Below are 18,028 nucleotides of genomic sequence, written 5' to 3'. Positions count from 1 at the left end.
GTGGGATTTCCATGTTTTTTATTATTGTTGTTGTTGTATAAAAGGAAGGTAGAATTTTACAAAAAGATTCTTTTAAGAATTTTCTGGGTAAGCGGTGAATTTTGATGCTTTTATGGTGCGGTGTCATTTCTAGGTTTTTTAAAAATATCTTTTTAGTATCACGATATTTAAAAACAAATATCTTTAATACAGTTACATAAAATTATTAAAAAATAAAAAATATCAATCTGAAATTTTTTAAATCAAATATATTTTTAAAATGCATATGCTATTCTTTCTATTCATTTAGAGTTTAAAGTCAAATATAAAAGAGAATCAAATGCTATGAAATTCTTTTTTTCAGAAAAAAACATTCGTGGGTGCGAATAGCTTCATAAATTCCACCGAATCGAAACAAACATAGCTTTTTCTTTTTTGAGGAAAAATAATTATATTTACCAAAACCACAACGCTGTTTCTTAAAACAAAACAGATGCTGGCTTTGTCCTTGCTAGAAAAGTCAAAAGGATTTCAGAATCACGAAGAATCCCAGGATGATTGTGAGAGGAAAATTAAGTTTTTAAGATGTCATTTTCAGGAGCAGGCATGGAAAATAAAATCTTTCTAATATCAGCTTTTACCCACAGCCAATTAGAGAGATCGTAGCTTGTTCAACGTGCACCTTTTCAAACTCACACGTTATCAAGTTGGACTGCCTCCTTTGCCCTGAAATTACTCTAAAGTAATTGTAAAATTTATAAACTTTGATAATTTTTAAAAAATAAACTCAAAACCTAATTAATTAAATTATATTTTTTAAAAAAAATTATTATTATTAATTTGAGCAACTTCTACATTTAAATTAACACTAATTTCTTGTTGCCCGGAACAACAAAGAATTTCTCCAGTCTAGTATAAAAAACGTTAAGGAATATAATTGTTTAGAAAATAATTAAAGGTGTTATCTCTTTTATTCTTTTTTTTTTTTTCATTGTACGTAGAGTTTTCTTGATTTCTAATCATGATACTTAATGATAGTATTGTTACTTGCTACATGTTAGATTATAAAAACTACGATTATCTTTCAACTGTCACGAGAAGTTGGAAATTGTTATATTAATTAAATAGTCCTGTGTTGATGATAAGTGATTTTACACGAATAATTATAAATTAGGAAGCTAAAGTTTTTAACGATCAACATGACAGTAGATGCAATAGGGTTTTTAAATAAATAAAAAAAATAGTCATTGTTAATCTGTATTTAGTTAAGGAAAAATATTGTTTCATGGTGATTTTCTCTATCTAGTTTATAAAATCAAATATCAAAAATGTTAATTTTATCTTTTCTAGTTTGTCCAGGATTTTTATCTCTTTCTCTTGTTTTAGGGTTAGGGTTCTTGTGTTTTATATTCAATAATAAAATTATGAATTAGAATTCTTGTGTTCTATCATATTTCACCCATTAATTTATTTTCTCTTGTTATTATCTTGTTGTTTTTGCTTTTGTGGAGAGTTTTTGAGGCATACCAGATGACTTTAACAATTGAGAAATAATAAGGGTGTTAGCAGAAATAAATTCCCAAAGTACAATATAATATATGAGAAGAAAAAAGATGTGATAATAACTAGAGGGTGACGAACACCCCACGTAGGCCGACTCAACGGGCTCCACATACAACAAGTCAGGATTTTAGTTGTAATCTCAAAATGTATTGTTATTGATATTGAGATTTGAAGCACTGGGCTAATGACAAGTGCAACAAGCTCAGGAGCTGACGGGGCAAGAATCTATTGATAGAAAAACATGTGGATATAATTGATCCTAAAAATTTAATTTGAAAAAAAAAAATTTTTTTTGATGAAATATAAATTTAATTTTAATATCAAATAAGCTGTTTTGAGAATTAATTCTTGATTTATTTTATTTTAGTCAGTGTAAAACAAGTCAAAAAAATACAAAGATATTAATATTGTTCAAGTGATTAACAATAACAGCAACACTATAAAAAAAACTCGAAAACAAGTTCTCTGCAACAAAAAAAACTAATGTAGGAATATCAGAAAAAATAATTTTCTTAGTTATTATTATTTATTATTTAGTTTAGAAAAATAGTTAACTATATGAAGTTTTTTTCCTTTTTATTTTATTTTAGGAAATAAAATATTCATATTGGTATTTCTATTTTATTTTTCCAGGTTTTCTAATTTGTAATTCTATTAAAGAGACATGCCATTGTAATAAAGTTTTCTCTCTAACAATAAAACTATGAATTAAAATTACGAATTAGAATTATTATATTCTATCCTATTTCGGCAATTAATTAATCTGATGTGCCCCACCTGCATCTGCAGTTTTTATGACTGTCTACGGTTGTAAACATGACATTGGATGGAATAGATTAAACCACAACATTGTGATTTCGAAAACTTTCCAACAAATCATTATTTAGAAAATTAACTTTCATGCAAGACGAGGGCCATACTACTTAATTCGAGTCATTTACATTTACCAATTATTCTTTGCCACATATTTTCGCTAACATCCAGCCAGAACCTGTATTCATTCAATGTTGATTATTTATTAGTCTAAACCCATTATTCTCTCAACCAAAAGAATACAAATACTAGTACCAACTAAATGATTGGAAATTTGTTTGACAGTGTAATAATTTCATGTAATAATTAATTTTTAATTAATAAAATTTTTAAAAATTTGAAATTTAGATTTTTCTAAAAAAGGTAAAAAATTAAAAAATTTTAAAAAAATAAAGTAAAATTTTTATTAATCATTCAGGTTATTTTTAACATACTAAGTCAACTAGATCTTCCAGAGTTAATTTTTAAATGAGTTAATTTTAAATTTATACGGCAAAAATAATATATTGTATGAGAGTTATTTTTTAAACATTAATTTTAAAATAAAAGGAAATCATTGGTACGGTATTAAACCTACTTCAAGATTTTATAAAACAATGGAATTGTACTAGAGCTGTTTTATTTATTTGATTTAATGAAATTTTTTATTATTAATTAGATTTACTGATGATTTTATAAGATTTACTGCAAAATAAATAACTTCATATCCTTCGCCACCAATTCATAATTAAAGTTCTGTTAAAATGTTTAAGAAAATCTATTTTCAGGAAAAAAAAAATTTCATATCGAGATATGATATTTTTATTTTTTACAGGTGAAGTACAAATAATAATAATAATAATAATATTTATCTACCATTGCTGACAAATTACGGGGTATAAGTTGCAAATCAATTTAAATATGGTGGTTGAATTGATAATACCGAGAAATCTTAAAACCCATGGGGCTGGCAGGCGCCGATAGGTAGTGAAACGTGGCACAAGGGGCAATGCCGAGTCATGGTTCGAGAGAAGTTGGACGGTCTGCTCTCTGACACGTCACCATCTACCTACATAGCACGCATCACGTCCCATGCTGCGGCTGCGTTTGGTTGGTTTTTTCTGTTTCGTGAAACTTTATTTATTATTAGAAACCCTTTTCTTTTTTTAAAAAAATGATAATAATGCCTTCTAGTGTATGCAACTTGTAAATGGCTTCATTATTAAATCTTGAAAATAAACTGTTTATTATAAACTTATTGGCATAGAAGAAGACAGCAGCCACCTGGTACTGCATTGTTTTACTTATTTAATAAATAGCTGGGCTCGATTATTATAAGCAATTAAATAGAATTTTGGATTGATCAATTTCAGCTGTTCTCTGACCTGGCTTAATTCCTATCAGCATAATCACACATGGGGTATCATCATCAATGACGGAAGTCAGAACCATTAATGTTTAAGATTATGACATTTTATCAAATCTGGCAACGTTAATATTACAGCACTCTCTCTCCATGTGTACATGGCTAAGTGTTTAATAGATTTTTTTTTAATATTATTATTAATATGAGTGTTCGAGTTAATTTATGTATATTTTAATTAATTTGACGTATTTTAAAATTAATAATCATGTAAATTTTTAGTGACCATAAAATTTATAAAATTCAAATTAATGACCCTCTAGAAAGCAAATAATATAAGGTTGACAAGCGGGCAATGATGACGCAGAGCCAAAGCGGTCAGACAGACAGATACACCAACGTATGTAGAGATTGATTACAGGAAACAAGACTTCAAAGAAAAACTATATTATTTTATAAGTTTCTGTTTTCTGAAAAGAAAAGCGAGCTGTGTTTCATGGAATGAATAGGAGAATGCATCAAGCCTTGAGAAATAAACAAGCAGTCGTTAGACTCAACTAGTCGCCATATATAGCTTTTTCCAAAGGCAAATGAAAATGTCAAAACTACCTCACCAAACAAGGATTACTTTGAGAACAGCAGGAAACTTCTCGTATGCGTCAAAGTTATTCCACCGTTTCATTCGATTATGGATGGCCTATTTCCAGAGAAAAGGCATGCTCCGGGGACCATAATTCTTATGGTCGGTATTGAAAACCCAGTTGACGAGGAATCCTTGACGAGAGAAGAAAAGAGTTACACTCGTTAATTTGTGAGATGACTAGTGGCTATATAGGCTTACGAAGTATGAACAGATCCTAGCAGCCATGCCCGAATGCCCTAAACCTATAAATCTCTCGAGAATCAGAACCTTACCGCAAGTCATGAATCGACGATTAACCGCAATTAATGGAAAATCTCTTGTTTAATTGTTAAACTCCATACATATTTTCACTAGAATGATCTCTGCGGGGGCCGGGAGGTGGGATATGGATATGGTTGGTGTTAGGTCCAGAACCGAACAGAATGATGGTCCATCTATAGATAGCTTTACTAGGCATATGAATTGCTTTGTCGTAGCCCATCATATGTTACCTCGTTGAATCTGCATCATCGTCTCCACACTTGAGGTGTATTTATTTCGTGGTCCATCTGTAAGATGCCAGTGCGTGGACCAGAGCTCGGCTTTTTATTCGTCCAACAGAGTACATAAAAAGGAAAGGCATTGCAGGTATATATTGATTCTCCTCTCCCTTATTTTCGACCTCCGTTTATTGTTTTTTGATAAAGACAGGTATAGTTCTCCTTAATTTGTAACACCGAGTAAATTGTTATTTATTTCTTCCAATACGGATTAAATGAGATTACATATATAATTATATCAGTACTCAGGAAAACAACTTACAGATTGCTGGGAAGGAGTAATGTTCCTTTTTATTTTTTATTTTTGCTCACTGGAGTATCTAATTAACAAGAAATGTATCCTTTCATAATCGGAAGCAATTTTAAAATATTAAGCGTAGAAAAAATTGATTAAAAAGAAAAATGATAACAATAAACATATATATATATACTCGATAGATGAACTACAAATAAGAAAAATATTAGTTCCAAGTCCAAATGAGATCACTAACAATGATAAAAATAACATGATTGACGCTAGTAATCCTCGTATATTATTCAACAATTCCATTAAGGAACAATTAACAATAAAAAGAATACAAATCCCGGCCATATGCAAAAACAAAAAGAAAAGAAAAGAAAAGAAAATATGAACCGGGATAAATTGAAGCAGATATATAAATAAGTACTCTTATTTTCATATATGATGATAGCTAGTGAAAAAAAGGCTTGAACGCGCTCACCTCCTTCTTGATCTGATCAACGAATGAAGTGTACGATACTGTTCCATCGTTCCCAGCGAGAACCCTGTACTTGTCCTTTCTAGTGAAGTTTGTGCATTCGAATCCTAACGTAGCTGCTAAGATTCTTTGGACATAATTGGCAACATCATGTGGGCTTTTACCAGATGAGCATGTAGCTTCTACCGGCAACTGATTCAAGAAAGTCACCTCGTAAACTGGTCTAGGATTCATGAAGAAGAATATAGGGTCCAGAGCTTTGCATCCTCTTGCTGTAGTTGCATGGAAAAAACCAACCCTGTAATTCATTGCCACTGGCACTATCTGGTCAGTTAATTCAGCGAAAAGTGCACTAAATCTCAATAGAAATGGTTCTCTACAAGTTGTTCCTTCTGGACAAACCACGAGGTCACCTTTGGCTAGTTCTGTTTTGATTTTCTCAGCATCAACATTGCGGATCCTTGTTAACCGAACGGTGGGGATTGGTGATAGGATCTCTGATAATCTCGAAAGGGAGTATGTGACTGCTGGGATTTTACGCCTTAGCACCGTGGATAGGACAACAGGGTCCATTAGAGTTCGATGCGTGCAAACAAATAGCACACCACTATTGCCACCGGACGCAGGCGGTGGTGGCTTGCCTTTGACAATGACTTTGCAACCCAATACTCTGGACAAGTAAGGTTTAGCCCACATCGGTAACATTAGTCCCACTAGAATTCGGATTGTTGCAAGTATGATGCCTAGTGGCATCCAGAGGATGATTAGGAGAGCCGTGGATGGTGTTGGGCGCTTGACCAGGCGGCCATCATGAAAGATTACAGGGAGAGGGCGGACGAGCTGGTGATCATATTGGTTTTGATTGGCCATGAATGGGGGATGTATTTGTTCCTGTCAAGTGTCAAAACAAGAAATGGATGTAATTGTTAGCGGTAGCTCGATTAATTAACATGAATAGTATTTTACTTTGGTATTCCATGGGAGATCAAATGGATCTTTAGCTATACTTAATGTGATAACCCCTCTCATCCAGCATAAACCATGCACAATCCTCGTCTAGAGTTTGAATCTGAGACCTTCTAATAAAACTTCAAATTTTAGCTTTTAAACAATTGAACTATCAACCGAGAAAGCTTTGATCAAGTCAATTATAACCTTAAATTAATCACACTAGCTGAGGTAATTGCTACTAATATATATACGCACTCACCTTGCATAGGGATAGGAATGAAGAAGTAATCGTCCCTAGTCCAAGACCAGGCTTTTCATCGATAAATAGTTTGGCGACACGACTCGAGATATAAGAATCAATAGTGTTGCCCTTGACAAATCCAGTGGCGAACCCAAACCGGCTTATCACAAGTTCACTCCCAATAACCTCATCGGCTCTCAGATGCTCCTTCACAAACCTTTCTACCATGATCCTTGGCATTTTAGTCACCACAACTCTTTTATCATATGAGCTAAACACTTTCCAAGCCTCCATGTCAATATCATCCATGTAAAACTTTGGTAAAACGGCTCTTGCTACCGACTCAATCTCCGATTCACTTACACCTGCAGTGGCAACGAAGACCACTAGTTTGAGCCCATACTCTCCCATCCCTAACATCTCTAGTAACCAAATCACAGGCCAAAAAATCAATAACAAGGCAAAGCGAAGCAAACCCGATGCCTCAAATGCTACTAACATAAAATAAGAAAAGGGGTCTCGGTCTTTGAGAAGAGTTCCTTCGAGCTCTGAAACAACTGCATCCATTAGGGTTTTGTTTTGGTTGGTTTTTGGTGTTTTGGTATTTGTTTATCTTGAGAGGATATTTGTGTGTTCAAAATGTTTGTTTGGTTCTTTTGCTTCGAAGGTGACAACGGTTTTATGGGCTGAAAAGATTATGGGAGAGGTTGGCTTGACTGCTCTCTGATCCTGGAATTTGACGGTTTATCAGCTTGCAACTGCCCCTTATATACTTTATAAACACTGCCTCTTGCCCTCTTGCCTGGGTGTATATATCTATAGATCAATATCTGTAGGATTATACGCCACGTTACCACACAAAGATTGATTACTTAACCCCAACAACTTTGTCTAATTTTGTTTGTCAAGATTTATAACAGGTTGAACACTCTATAATTTGTACACCTAAATTATAACTATTATTAGGTTACTAACCTAGATAACTTGAGCCGTATGTGTTTGTACGTAGTATGTATGTGGTATGTATTTGTCATGTAATTCAATTCTTGATTTGTAAAGTTTGTGATAGTGATCTCTCCCACGTTGTTGCATGGGAACTAGCAAAGCTGGCTGATTATTTCTGTTGCTTCTTCACTGTTCACATTTTTCTTTAGTTCTCTCCTCGCAGTTTCAGGAACTCTTTCTGGCTGTGCAATTGTTCTCTATCTAGCTTGCAATGTGTCAAATCATGTGAATTTAGAGTCAGAAAAACAGAAGATGTGCATAGCTTGATGCTTTGATCCGTGATGTTTTTTCTTATTTTCTTTTAAAGAAGTGACCTAATTAAGATTGGTAAGTGAAACGGACATTTCACGAGCTAGCTAGGCTTTGAGTTGTTATCGTTGAAATCAGAATAATTAAGGTCAATATGTGGTGTACTGATTTAGTCCTTCATATGGAGCATTTTCTGCAATGGCTTCCGAGAAATTTCAAACATACCTGCTGGTTTTACATAAACGTACGGTGATCTATTAAACTATGATTGTATCTGCTTACAAATCGACATTTTATTCAGTACATGCATAATGATGTTTTAATTAGGTGTTGGCCCGTCCACATAGCCATTCCACACCCCTGCTTGACATTGACGACCTTTGTCGTTAATTGTCACACGCATGCACAAACACGCACACGAAACCTTAGATAAAAAAAAGAAGAATCGTATCAAAGAGTTTGGATATATACTGTGTGAGAAATATGAGATTGAGATTGTGTTTAACAAAATCATTATGGTTTTATTAAGCGACATGTTTCCTCGATCTCCTACTAAAAAAGAATTAATTTAGAGAAAAAACTGTCTTTATTTGATTTCCATATGGATTACAAGCCACTCAAGATGGCCAGCACGCTTCATACGTAAATAATAAATAATCACCAAGTAGTTCGTTTCTTGGCTATACGTATATAATTGCCCGTATGAATAAAATCATGATATAAGTTTATCCAGCCGAAGATGTCCCGAAGCTGCAAATATTTGGCTATCATCATGGGATCCTTGATGATGTTTTAAAGCTCCCTGAGAATTAAAGTAGCTAGGAAAGAAATTGTTTTTGCCTTCTTTGATTACGGTTGGTCAACTTCTTTGCGCAACACTCCTTTCGATTATAAAATGCTAGTAGTTAATTTGCTTTTCAGGTTGTTGTGAACACCTTCTCCCTTGAGTTAGGTCAGGTTGGCAGGAAAATGAGAAACTTGTTAGGAAATGTTGGCTTTGTGTATTGTGTGAGAGCTGAGTTTATCCAAAGATTTGGCCAAGTACTATTGCAGATCAAAGTTGGGCTGTGTCCTGGTCTGCAAGCAGGGAAAGGCAATACAATTTAATTATGAAGTTGGTGTTTAATTAAGCTGCGATTTCTTAAAAACCAAGCAGGTAATCATAATATGAGGATTGCCATGAATATAAATAAACCAAGGATTTGTAGCTATTGTCCTGTTTAACGAGACCTGTGTAAGCTCATGTTATCCTTAATTTCAGTCATTTAAGTTTATTTCGTTGTGATGTAATAGAAAATAATTACCTTCTAAACTCGTAAAAAAAATCACAAAAAAGTTTCATGGGATGCAAAAAATAAGTTGCTGGGTTCGAGTAGGCATTGATTCTAGTTGGGTTAACAACTTTGCGTGGAGAAAGTTTGAGAGTAGGCCTTGATACATGAACTTCCCAAAGCACCATAACTCAGCTTAAGCCCAGCTCCTCAATATGCTTCTGTAACACACCAAAAGTTTCGAGGTTTCCTAAATCCATTTATATTTAGCCCCAACGATGTGTTGATTGATCTAATTAATGTGATTGTTCGAAAGGAAGCTCAGGCCCATCAAATTGGTTTGATCAAGTAGTGCCATTGGGCTCGTTTCCACTGCCCGTTTATGCCTGTGTTCGAGTCAATATTGGCTGCAACCTTGGCGACGAGGGAAGTTGTAAACTTTGTTTATTTTTATGTTTTAAAAATATTTTTAAAAAAATTTAATTTTTTTATATTTTAAATTAATATTTTTTAATTTTTTAAATTATTTCAATTTTCTAATTTTAAAAATAAATTTTTAAAATTAAAAAATATATTATTTTGATATATTTTTAAATAAAAAATAATTTAAAAAATAATTATAATCATATTTTTAAGCAGGTTTTCTTCAATTTCATCATGACACGTGGCATTCAGTTAGACAGTTGACTAGTAACAAAATCGGATGAAAGGGCCAAAATTGCCAAGTAAAGGGGTTGAGCTGCTCGAATTCAGAGTTGAGGGGTCCATGCTTATGGGACTGGAGGGAATTTAAGGTTATCTATTCCGTTTTATTCTATTAGAAATAATTGTTACAAAAAATAAATCAAATTAGAATAAATTTTATCTCGTTGAAATTTTCAGCATGTTTTGAAAATTTTGATCAAACTCTGGCTAGAATATTTTGTTCTGTTATGATCAAATAGTGTTTTTTCCTTTGAAAAATGTATATTTTTTTAATTTCATCCCTAAAAACTTGATTTATTAGAAATTAAACTTTATAATTTATTGTGTCTTGCTTTGTTTGTTATTATCGTAATCTCATGACTCGTGTTATAAATTAACTCGGTTAGCTCAAGTCCTTTTTTCTATTTTTTAGTTAATTTTTTTTCAATTTTATATATAATTCAACACCTTCAACATTTAGTTAATTATGAATTAGATTTTGTTATTTGTTTTCTCTAAAATTATCTCGTTCTCATGATTTGAGTCACGAGTTTTACAAGCTAACCTGATAAACTTAGATCGTTTTATAATCTCATGACTTGAGTTGATAATTCAAAATGTTGTTATCTCAATATCTTTTTGAAAAAAAAAAAATCTTGAATTTTTTTAGTTAAACTATATTTTTACCGGTCATCCAAGTTATTTTTTAACCAATCGGATCATATTAAGTTAATTTCTAAAATTTAACTTGTATTTGAAATTTGAATTGCATAATTTTAAGTTAATTTATTTTTTAATTTAAATTAAATTATATTATTGAATTAATATTTTAAATTATATATATATAGTATAACTCCGAAATAACCCGCACAAATGCTCTGAAATTAAAACATATTTTCTTATTGAATAACGTCAACCAGGAACAGAATTGAGAATCTAGAGGGAGATTAGGGGATGGATGAATTGGTTAGATGAAAAAATGAGAAGGGGAAATGGTTAATAAAGTCATTTACAAGATAAATTATTATATATGGTGTAAATTATATTCGTGTTCTCAAAAAAATATAGAATTTATTATAAAAATAATTTTAAAGTATTTAAAATTACAAACAATAAAAAGAAATTTAATTTTATTCTAACTAGAATATTTAAAATTGATTTGAAAAAACATTTGTCATCCTTCATTGAATCCCTGTCTTTATTGTTAAAAATAATGAACATTTCTCTCTGGAAACAAGTCAGCTTGTATTTTTTTTATTTGTTTTTAACAAGAAGAAGAAAATCTGAAGGTATATTTTAAAAAAAAACAGCATTAATTACACATCAAATACAATATCTATTTCCCTCTAATCAAGTCGAGGACAGAGTTAATTACTCATGTATTCTGATTGATTTTTTATTTAAAAACATTATTTTAATATATTTTATTTTAAAAAACAATCATACTATTATCTAAAACATCTCTTAAACCGTGTATTGGTGGAAATTAAGCAGCAGCAACGTAAAATTCTTTGGTTTTTTTTCCAATTATTTTTGTTATTTTCTAATTAACATAATCTGCTGTATAGTTGTGGTAATTTGTAGTGAGTTAATTACTCATGCATTCTGATTGATTCGAGCAAGATACAAGCCGCAAGAACATGATTCTTAAAAGTATGTAATAATTATTTCTTGCAGATAATGTCCAGATTAGTTTATCACGTAACCATCTCCCAAGGTAATTAATGGGAGCACAAGTTCATGAACGTGGCTGTGATGACATGCCTGAGTTTTCCAGCACTCCCTGTCTGCGCTTCCAGTCTTCGATGCCTTAATTGACCTCTCATGCAGTGGTTTTTTTATTTATTTGTTAAGTGTATGTATATAGATGAGTTCCATATATTTTGATTATTTTTATGAATCTTGAAATTAATAACTATATAAATTTTTAATAATTTTAAAATTTATAAAATTTAAATAAGTGACTTTTTAAAAAATAAATATAGAATAGCTATATCCCTTGAAATTCTCATTTGATGATTTTTAATTCATGCACTTGAATGTATGTGGATTTTATTTATTTCATTCTAGACATTGAGAGAGTGGACTAAGAGCACTGAAATCATAGGATAGAGGATAACATAAGTTAATAGGAGAGGAATATCTACGTATAAAATTATATCTGTGAAAACAGAAAAAATCAGATTGTTCATGGTCTTCGGAATGTATCTTACAGGTGAAATAACAATTCCGAGGGTGTCTGGAGATGCGTTAATCGGATACTGACAGGTCACGTGATCATAGTTGAATATTTTATCTTACGGGGCTAAACGGCGTCACATGTTTGTAAAATCATCTTTATCCGTTAGATGTTAAAAAAATAGAGGAAAGGCTGACATAATCACCGAAAATAATGCAAGGGGCTTGGACAGGGCGTGGATGCTTTTGTCACACCGCACACGAGATATCGAAGGCATCTTGAGGTCCTATGGTTGTTGGGCACTGCACCGAAAGCCAGAAACCTCCTTCCCCGGCACCTTTCCTGGGTTAATATAAATATATTTAAAAAATTTAAAAAATTATTAATGTTACATTTTTTCAAATTAAAAGCATTTAAAAGCGGAAATTACCACATTTCCCATATGGGTATTAACTTGAATTCTCTCGATCATGTATACATTAATTTTAAAATATTATTTATTTTTTTAATTATATATGAAAAAGCCAATTATAACCATAAAGGGTGTAAATAACTGGTCAGATTCTAGATTTATTTTATAAAAATCATTAATTTGAGTCTTATAATTTTAGAGTTATTGAAAATTTATATGATTATTAATTTTAGAACACATCAAATTAATAAAAAAATAAAATTTTTAAAATTTTGACATGAGATGCGGTCGTTTTCCTGGCTTACATGACTATCGCTTTAGTTTTCCTGCACAAGTTTGGAGTTTTGGAGGAGAGTCGTATATGCTGTTCCCCTTAATCATGTAGTTTTCTTCTTTTTTTTTCAAAATAAAAGGTAAATATATAAAAATGGTGATTTAATATAATTCACGTGAAGTACTGATAATATTTCAGTAGTCGTTGTACGTATAGTATTAGTGGACATATTACGCCAACCGACCAAATTATTTTAAGTCTATAATAAAGATCAGATTTTTTTTTTTTATTACACGAGCCAAGTGATCTAGGGCAGGTAGATTCATTATTTTAATCTTCTATAATTTAAATTGCTTGGTTTCCTTCTTTCAAGTAAATGGACAACACATTGTTTGTTCATGTAATCCGGTATGATAAATTTCGGGCATCTTCCATGACTAAATTGGATTTTTAGGTATTAGGATCCAAAAACCTCCAATTTCAATTTTTTTTTTTTTACATAAAAAACCTAAAAAGTAATACATTACATGAAACTCAATAACCCCATTCATAGCACCAAAGCATCCTATAGTCAATCTAAAATTTAAAAATTAAATTAAATAAAAAAATCTTCACGGGCTTCAGTTTATTTTTTTTTTCAACGTAATTAGAAATTTGAGTTATATTTATTGAAAACTCATTTTTTATATGAATCTATTGACATTGAAATTAATATTTTTATTATTAAAATATAATTTATGCAAAACTGTATCTCTCCTCTTCATCTTTAGTAACTTTCTTTACTTTTTCAATATTTATGAACTAAAACACAATAAAAATAAATTTTAAATATAAAAATCTAAAAATCTAAATATATAGTGATGAAATAAATGAAAAATCATAAAATTGAGAGAACAGACTATATTTTCACATGTGAATTCTAAGATTCAGTATGTATTTATTTATATAAATGAACAGTATAAAATGAGATTTAATTTATTTCGTAATATAACTAACTTTTATACCAGCGCTTCACTGTGAGGCTAGACTGTTTTTTGAACAAAAAATAATGTTCAAGTGCTAAAAATGAGTGACGCATGTAAAGTTCATAGCAAATATCTTAAAACACTAATTAGAGCCAGCCCAACAAAGGACATTCTGCCAAACTTGCAATCTAGATTATGTAGCTAGAATAATTCAATTGGAATATAAAGAATTATAAAACCTTTTAAAAAAAAAATATTAACTTTTTAAAACTTGTGACCAAGTCATGGAACTCAAAGCATTCAATCTATAAAAATCACGAAGTTTAATTTCCATAAAATTAAGAAAAAAAAAGTTCTAACTATACAAAAATAAAATAAAATAAAATAGCAATTCAAAAAATTATGATTAAAAATCAACATCACAACTATTATTAATAAATAATATCACCATCATCATTGTTGTTGTTATTATTACTGCAATCATTATTGACATTGTCATTGTTAGTAGTGATAGCAACATTTTCATTAAATTATTACTATTTTAATAATTATCACCGAAATCATCATCGCTATTGTTGTTGTTGTTGCTGCTGTTGCTATTAATATTGCCATTATCATGACAACTATTATTAGTATTTTTATTATCATCACTATTCTTCTTCTTCTTCTTTTATCTATAGCGGTAACAATAATAATAATTGTAGTAGTAGCAGCAGCAACAACAACATAATTGCTATCACCAAAACCTATGTAATAGTTATTATTATTATTATCCTCGCCGCTGATTTTGTTGTTGTTGTTGAAAAAAAAATAAAAATCATGAACTTGGTATGAATGATATAATTCAAAACTATAAATTTTTTGACAAAAAGACCAAGAAAAACAATAGGAAATCAAAAGAAAAGGGAACAAATTGAAATCATTTTTATTATTGAAAAAACAAAAATCATAAACTTGATTTGGGGATAAAATCAAAACACATTAAAACTTTGATAAAAGAATAAATGAAAGAAATAAGAAATTAAAAGTAAAAAGATCGATTCAAAATATCTTACATATACAAATTAAAAACCAATGGTTAAGTTGAAAATAAATAAACTTAAACAAAAGAGAAAATGACTAAAAACAACAATCAAGACTAAAATGTTTGAATTTGAAAAAAAAATAACAACAAGGACCATAATGTATTTATCGGGGCAGGGGTGAAAAATGAAGGGAAAAAAAAAGAAAATGGTCATTGCTGATACACCGGCTACATTCAGAGTGCACGTGCCACCTGTAACAAAAGAGGAGATGAAGAGGAATCAACTAAAACGATGGAAGAAAACTTTTTACTGTTGAAAACAGTCGCACGCGCCGCCCAATACGTGCGGTAGTTCCAACATGCTAACGCTTGCTTCTCACACGCCAATAACTTTTCAATTAAAATCTCATTATTTCAAAGGGGAATTGTATCACTACACTAAATCAAATTCACTATCAACAACAAAACCTTGATTAAAAGACCCAAATACCTCTTATTACAATGAATTAAATGTATTGCATCAAAAGTTGCATTTGTAATCCTATTGTATATAAAAAAAATACTTAATCCCTATCCGAGACCATAGTTTTGAAACTGCCTAGCCCGGTAGGTCGATCCAGGGCCCGACCGACTCAAAGTTGGAACAGGCCGAGTTTAAGAAAAAATAAGGGAACAAAAAACCAGGGTGATCTGGCGACCCGATTAATAAAGTAAGATCCGATCAAAAACCCGGTTGCTGTAATTTTAAAAGCAGGCCCGGTTTAAGGTTCATATTCCTAGTTTTGACTGCGTCATTGGATCACCCAAATTATTATTATTATTTTTAAATAAAAATGATATCATTTTAATAAAAAAAATAAAAATTAATAGGTTCCAACCGGCATAGGTTTGAAACCAACTATATAGTTTTTTACGCTCCAGGATCCATGTCTACGAGTTCTTATAACAACCTGCCATACCGTGATGAATTTCAAAACACTGGATTGTTGTCATCAATTCAAGTTTTCACATGCTGGAAGCACAATTGTTTCCAATCTCGCCCTTGATTTTTTTTTTCCCCTCGTTTCCCGCCATTTTTTTCTAAGAACATTTTACATCGTCTGTGACATGCGTGGGCTCTTGTCTTGAGCTCGACGAGCTTGACCTTGCGTAGCCTAATCTCTCTCTCTCTCCACACGCGCGCGCCCTGTTGTTTCATGAAAAATCAAACATGCACGTTATTTATTTTTTTCACGATCAAACAGGACTGATCAAAGATCCATTTAATTCGTTTAGATATCAATCACAATCACAATCTCAAATGATAAAATTTTTTTTCTAACACGCACATGCTATTTATTATATATTATATTCATTTTTTACTTTAATTTTTCAATCCTATCTTATAATTTATTCGAGCTCAGAGAGATAATACCGCAACAAAAAAACTATAAAAAACCGATAAGGTTTAATATAAATAATGTTGTATACGTGAATTCTGAAATCATAATTTTATCTAGAGAAAATTAAACCAGATTTTTCGATATCTCAACTTTAAGATACTAATCTAATTTGATGTGACCAAAATCTTTTTTAAACTTGATTTATATCACTAATCCAAGAAAATATGTCCTAAATTATCCATACAGTATATCTAAGTCAGGTGCCCGTCTAATAATGTTATATTATTATCCGAATAGAGTCGCTCGTGCCTACAGATTCGATCACATCAGAAGATTTCAAATCTGGCACATGTCATCTTTACTAGCATCCCAGGTGTTTTTTTATCCTACCCTGACATTCTTTTTTTACTTCGTGTTTTTTTTACTTTTTGGACTAAAAAAAAATTGGAACGGAATTAAGAATTTAACAAGTGTCATCATGCTTATGAACAATGCTATCATTTATTAGATGTTTAATTGGTGGGGGATTTCCCGAGCCACGCACCGCTACTTAAATACAATCATATATTTGATATGAAAAGTTTTTTTTAAAAAATATATTATAATCCATAAATTTTTTAATATTAGTACATTAAAATAATAATAAAAACTTTTAAAAAAATTAATTTAATATATTTTTAAAACATACTTAACTGCGATTTCAACAAGAAAAAAAAAACATGCAGATAAAATTTGAGAGAGCGAAGACAGAGTGTGAATTTTTCACAGAGATGTCGAGCTTTCTAGATGAAAATACACCGGGGGAGGGTATGACTACGATATCAAGGTTTGAGGGCTTAAACAATTACAACAAATGCCATTTTTTTACTACAGTGAATTACTTTTGTGTCCTCGGGGTTAGGTTGGACGTGTGGGGGTCGACTACTCTATTTTTAGGGATTGACGACCACATCAACAAAACAGATAAGTGTCTAAATAAAAACTATTTTAAAAATATTTTATTAAGTTTGATGTGTCATGATTTGAGTTGTGAATTTAATAAATTAGTTTAGATTGACTTTAATTAACTTAAAATATTATCATCTTGATATTTTTTTTTAAAATTAATTTATATACATTATATTTTGAGATTTTAATCAAAATTTGATGTGTAAATAAAAATTATATTAGAAACACTTACATATATTTTTTTAAAAATATATTTTGTCCAATCTGAAGGGAAGCACACTAATCAATTACCTAGCACTAAGCTAAATCATTACAATAGGACGATATGTTGGTACATTATCTCCACACATGATTGATAATGGATAAAAACGATTTTATTTCTATAATTGTCGTAAAAGTTAGCTCGTTTTCCTCTCCCTGTTTTTTTTTCTCTTTAAATAAATGCCTTGTGCTTAGAATTGTATTGTATGGACTATAACATTTGCTTGCTTATTTCACAATATTCTTTTTAAAAAATATCATTATTATTTTTTAAAAATTATTTTAATATATTGTCATTAAAAATATATATTTTAAAATTAATAAAATATTATTTTAATATATTTTTAAATAAAATTATTTTAAAAAATAATTACTACCATAATAACAAAACAAATTCTAAAATAAGATATAAGAAAAAAAAGTTTCGATTTTGGCAACGCAACGCAACATATTTTAACCAGTAGCTAGAGAGAGATCCCAAGAGTGACAGGAGCCAGGAGCCTTTTCGCAATTATACCCTAAGAAAAGCCAGAAAAAAAAACAGAGAAAGCTAGGAGGCTAATACCACTGTATCAGGATGAGAA

The 18,028-nt window shown here is 30.8% G+C and overlaps 1 protein-coding gene across 1 annotated transcript; it reads right to left on the bottom strand.

Annotated features, from left to right (window-relative positions):
* Window positions 1–5,389: 5,389 nt before the first annotated feature.
* Window positions 5,390–7,556, bottom strand: LOC118059694 (glycerol-3-phosphate acyltransferase 5). The gene is made up of 2 exons (XM_035072628.2): window positions 6,809–7,556; window positions 5,390–6,489 (listed from the first exon to the last, which is right to left on the bottom strand). Exons 1-2 carry the CDS (start codon window positions 7,355–7,357, stop codon window positions 5,572–5,574), a joined length of 1,467 nt encoding a protein of 488 aa, XP_034928519.1. The 5' UTR covers window positions 7,358–7,556; the 3' UTR covers window positions 5,390–5,571.
* Window positions 7,557–18,028: the final 10,472 nt, after the last annotated feature.

The sequence above is a fragment of the Populus alba genome, chromosome 10 (genome assembly GCF_005239225.2).
Source record: "Populus alba chromosome 10, ASM523922v2, whole genome shotgun sequence".
Taxonomy (NCBI): Eukaryota; Viridiplantae; Streptophyta; class Magnoliopsida; order Malpighiales; family Salicaceae; genus Populus; species Populus alba.
The sequence above is the reverse complement of the archived record's forward strand: the minus strand, read 5'-3'. Positions and strand labels throughout refer to the sequence as shown.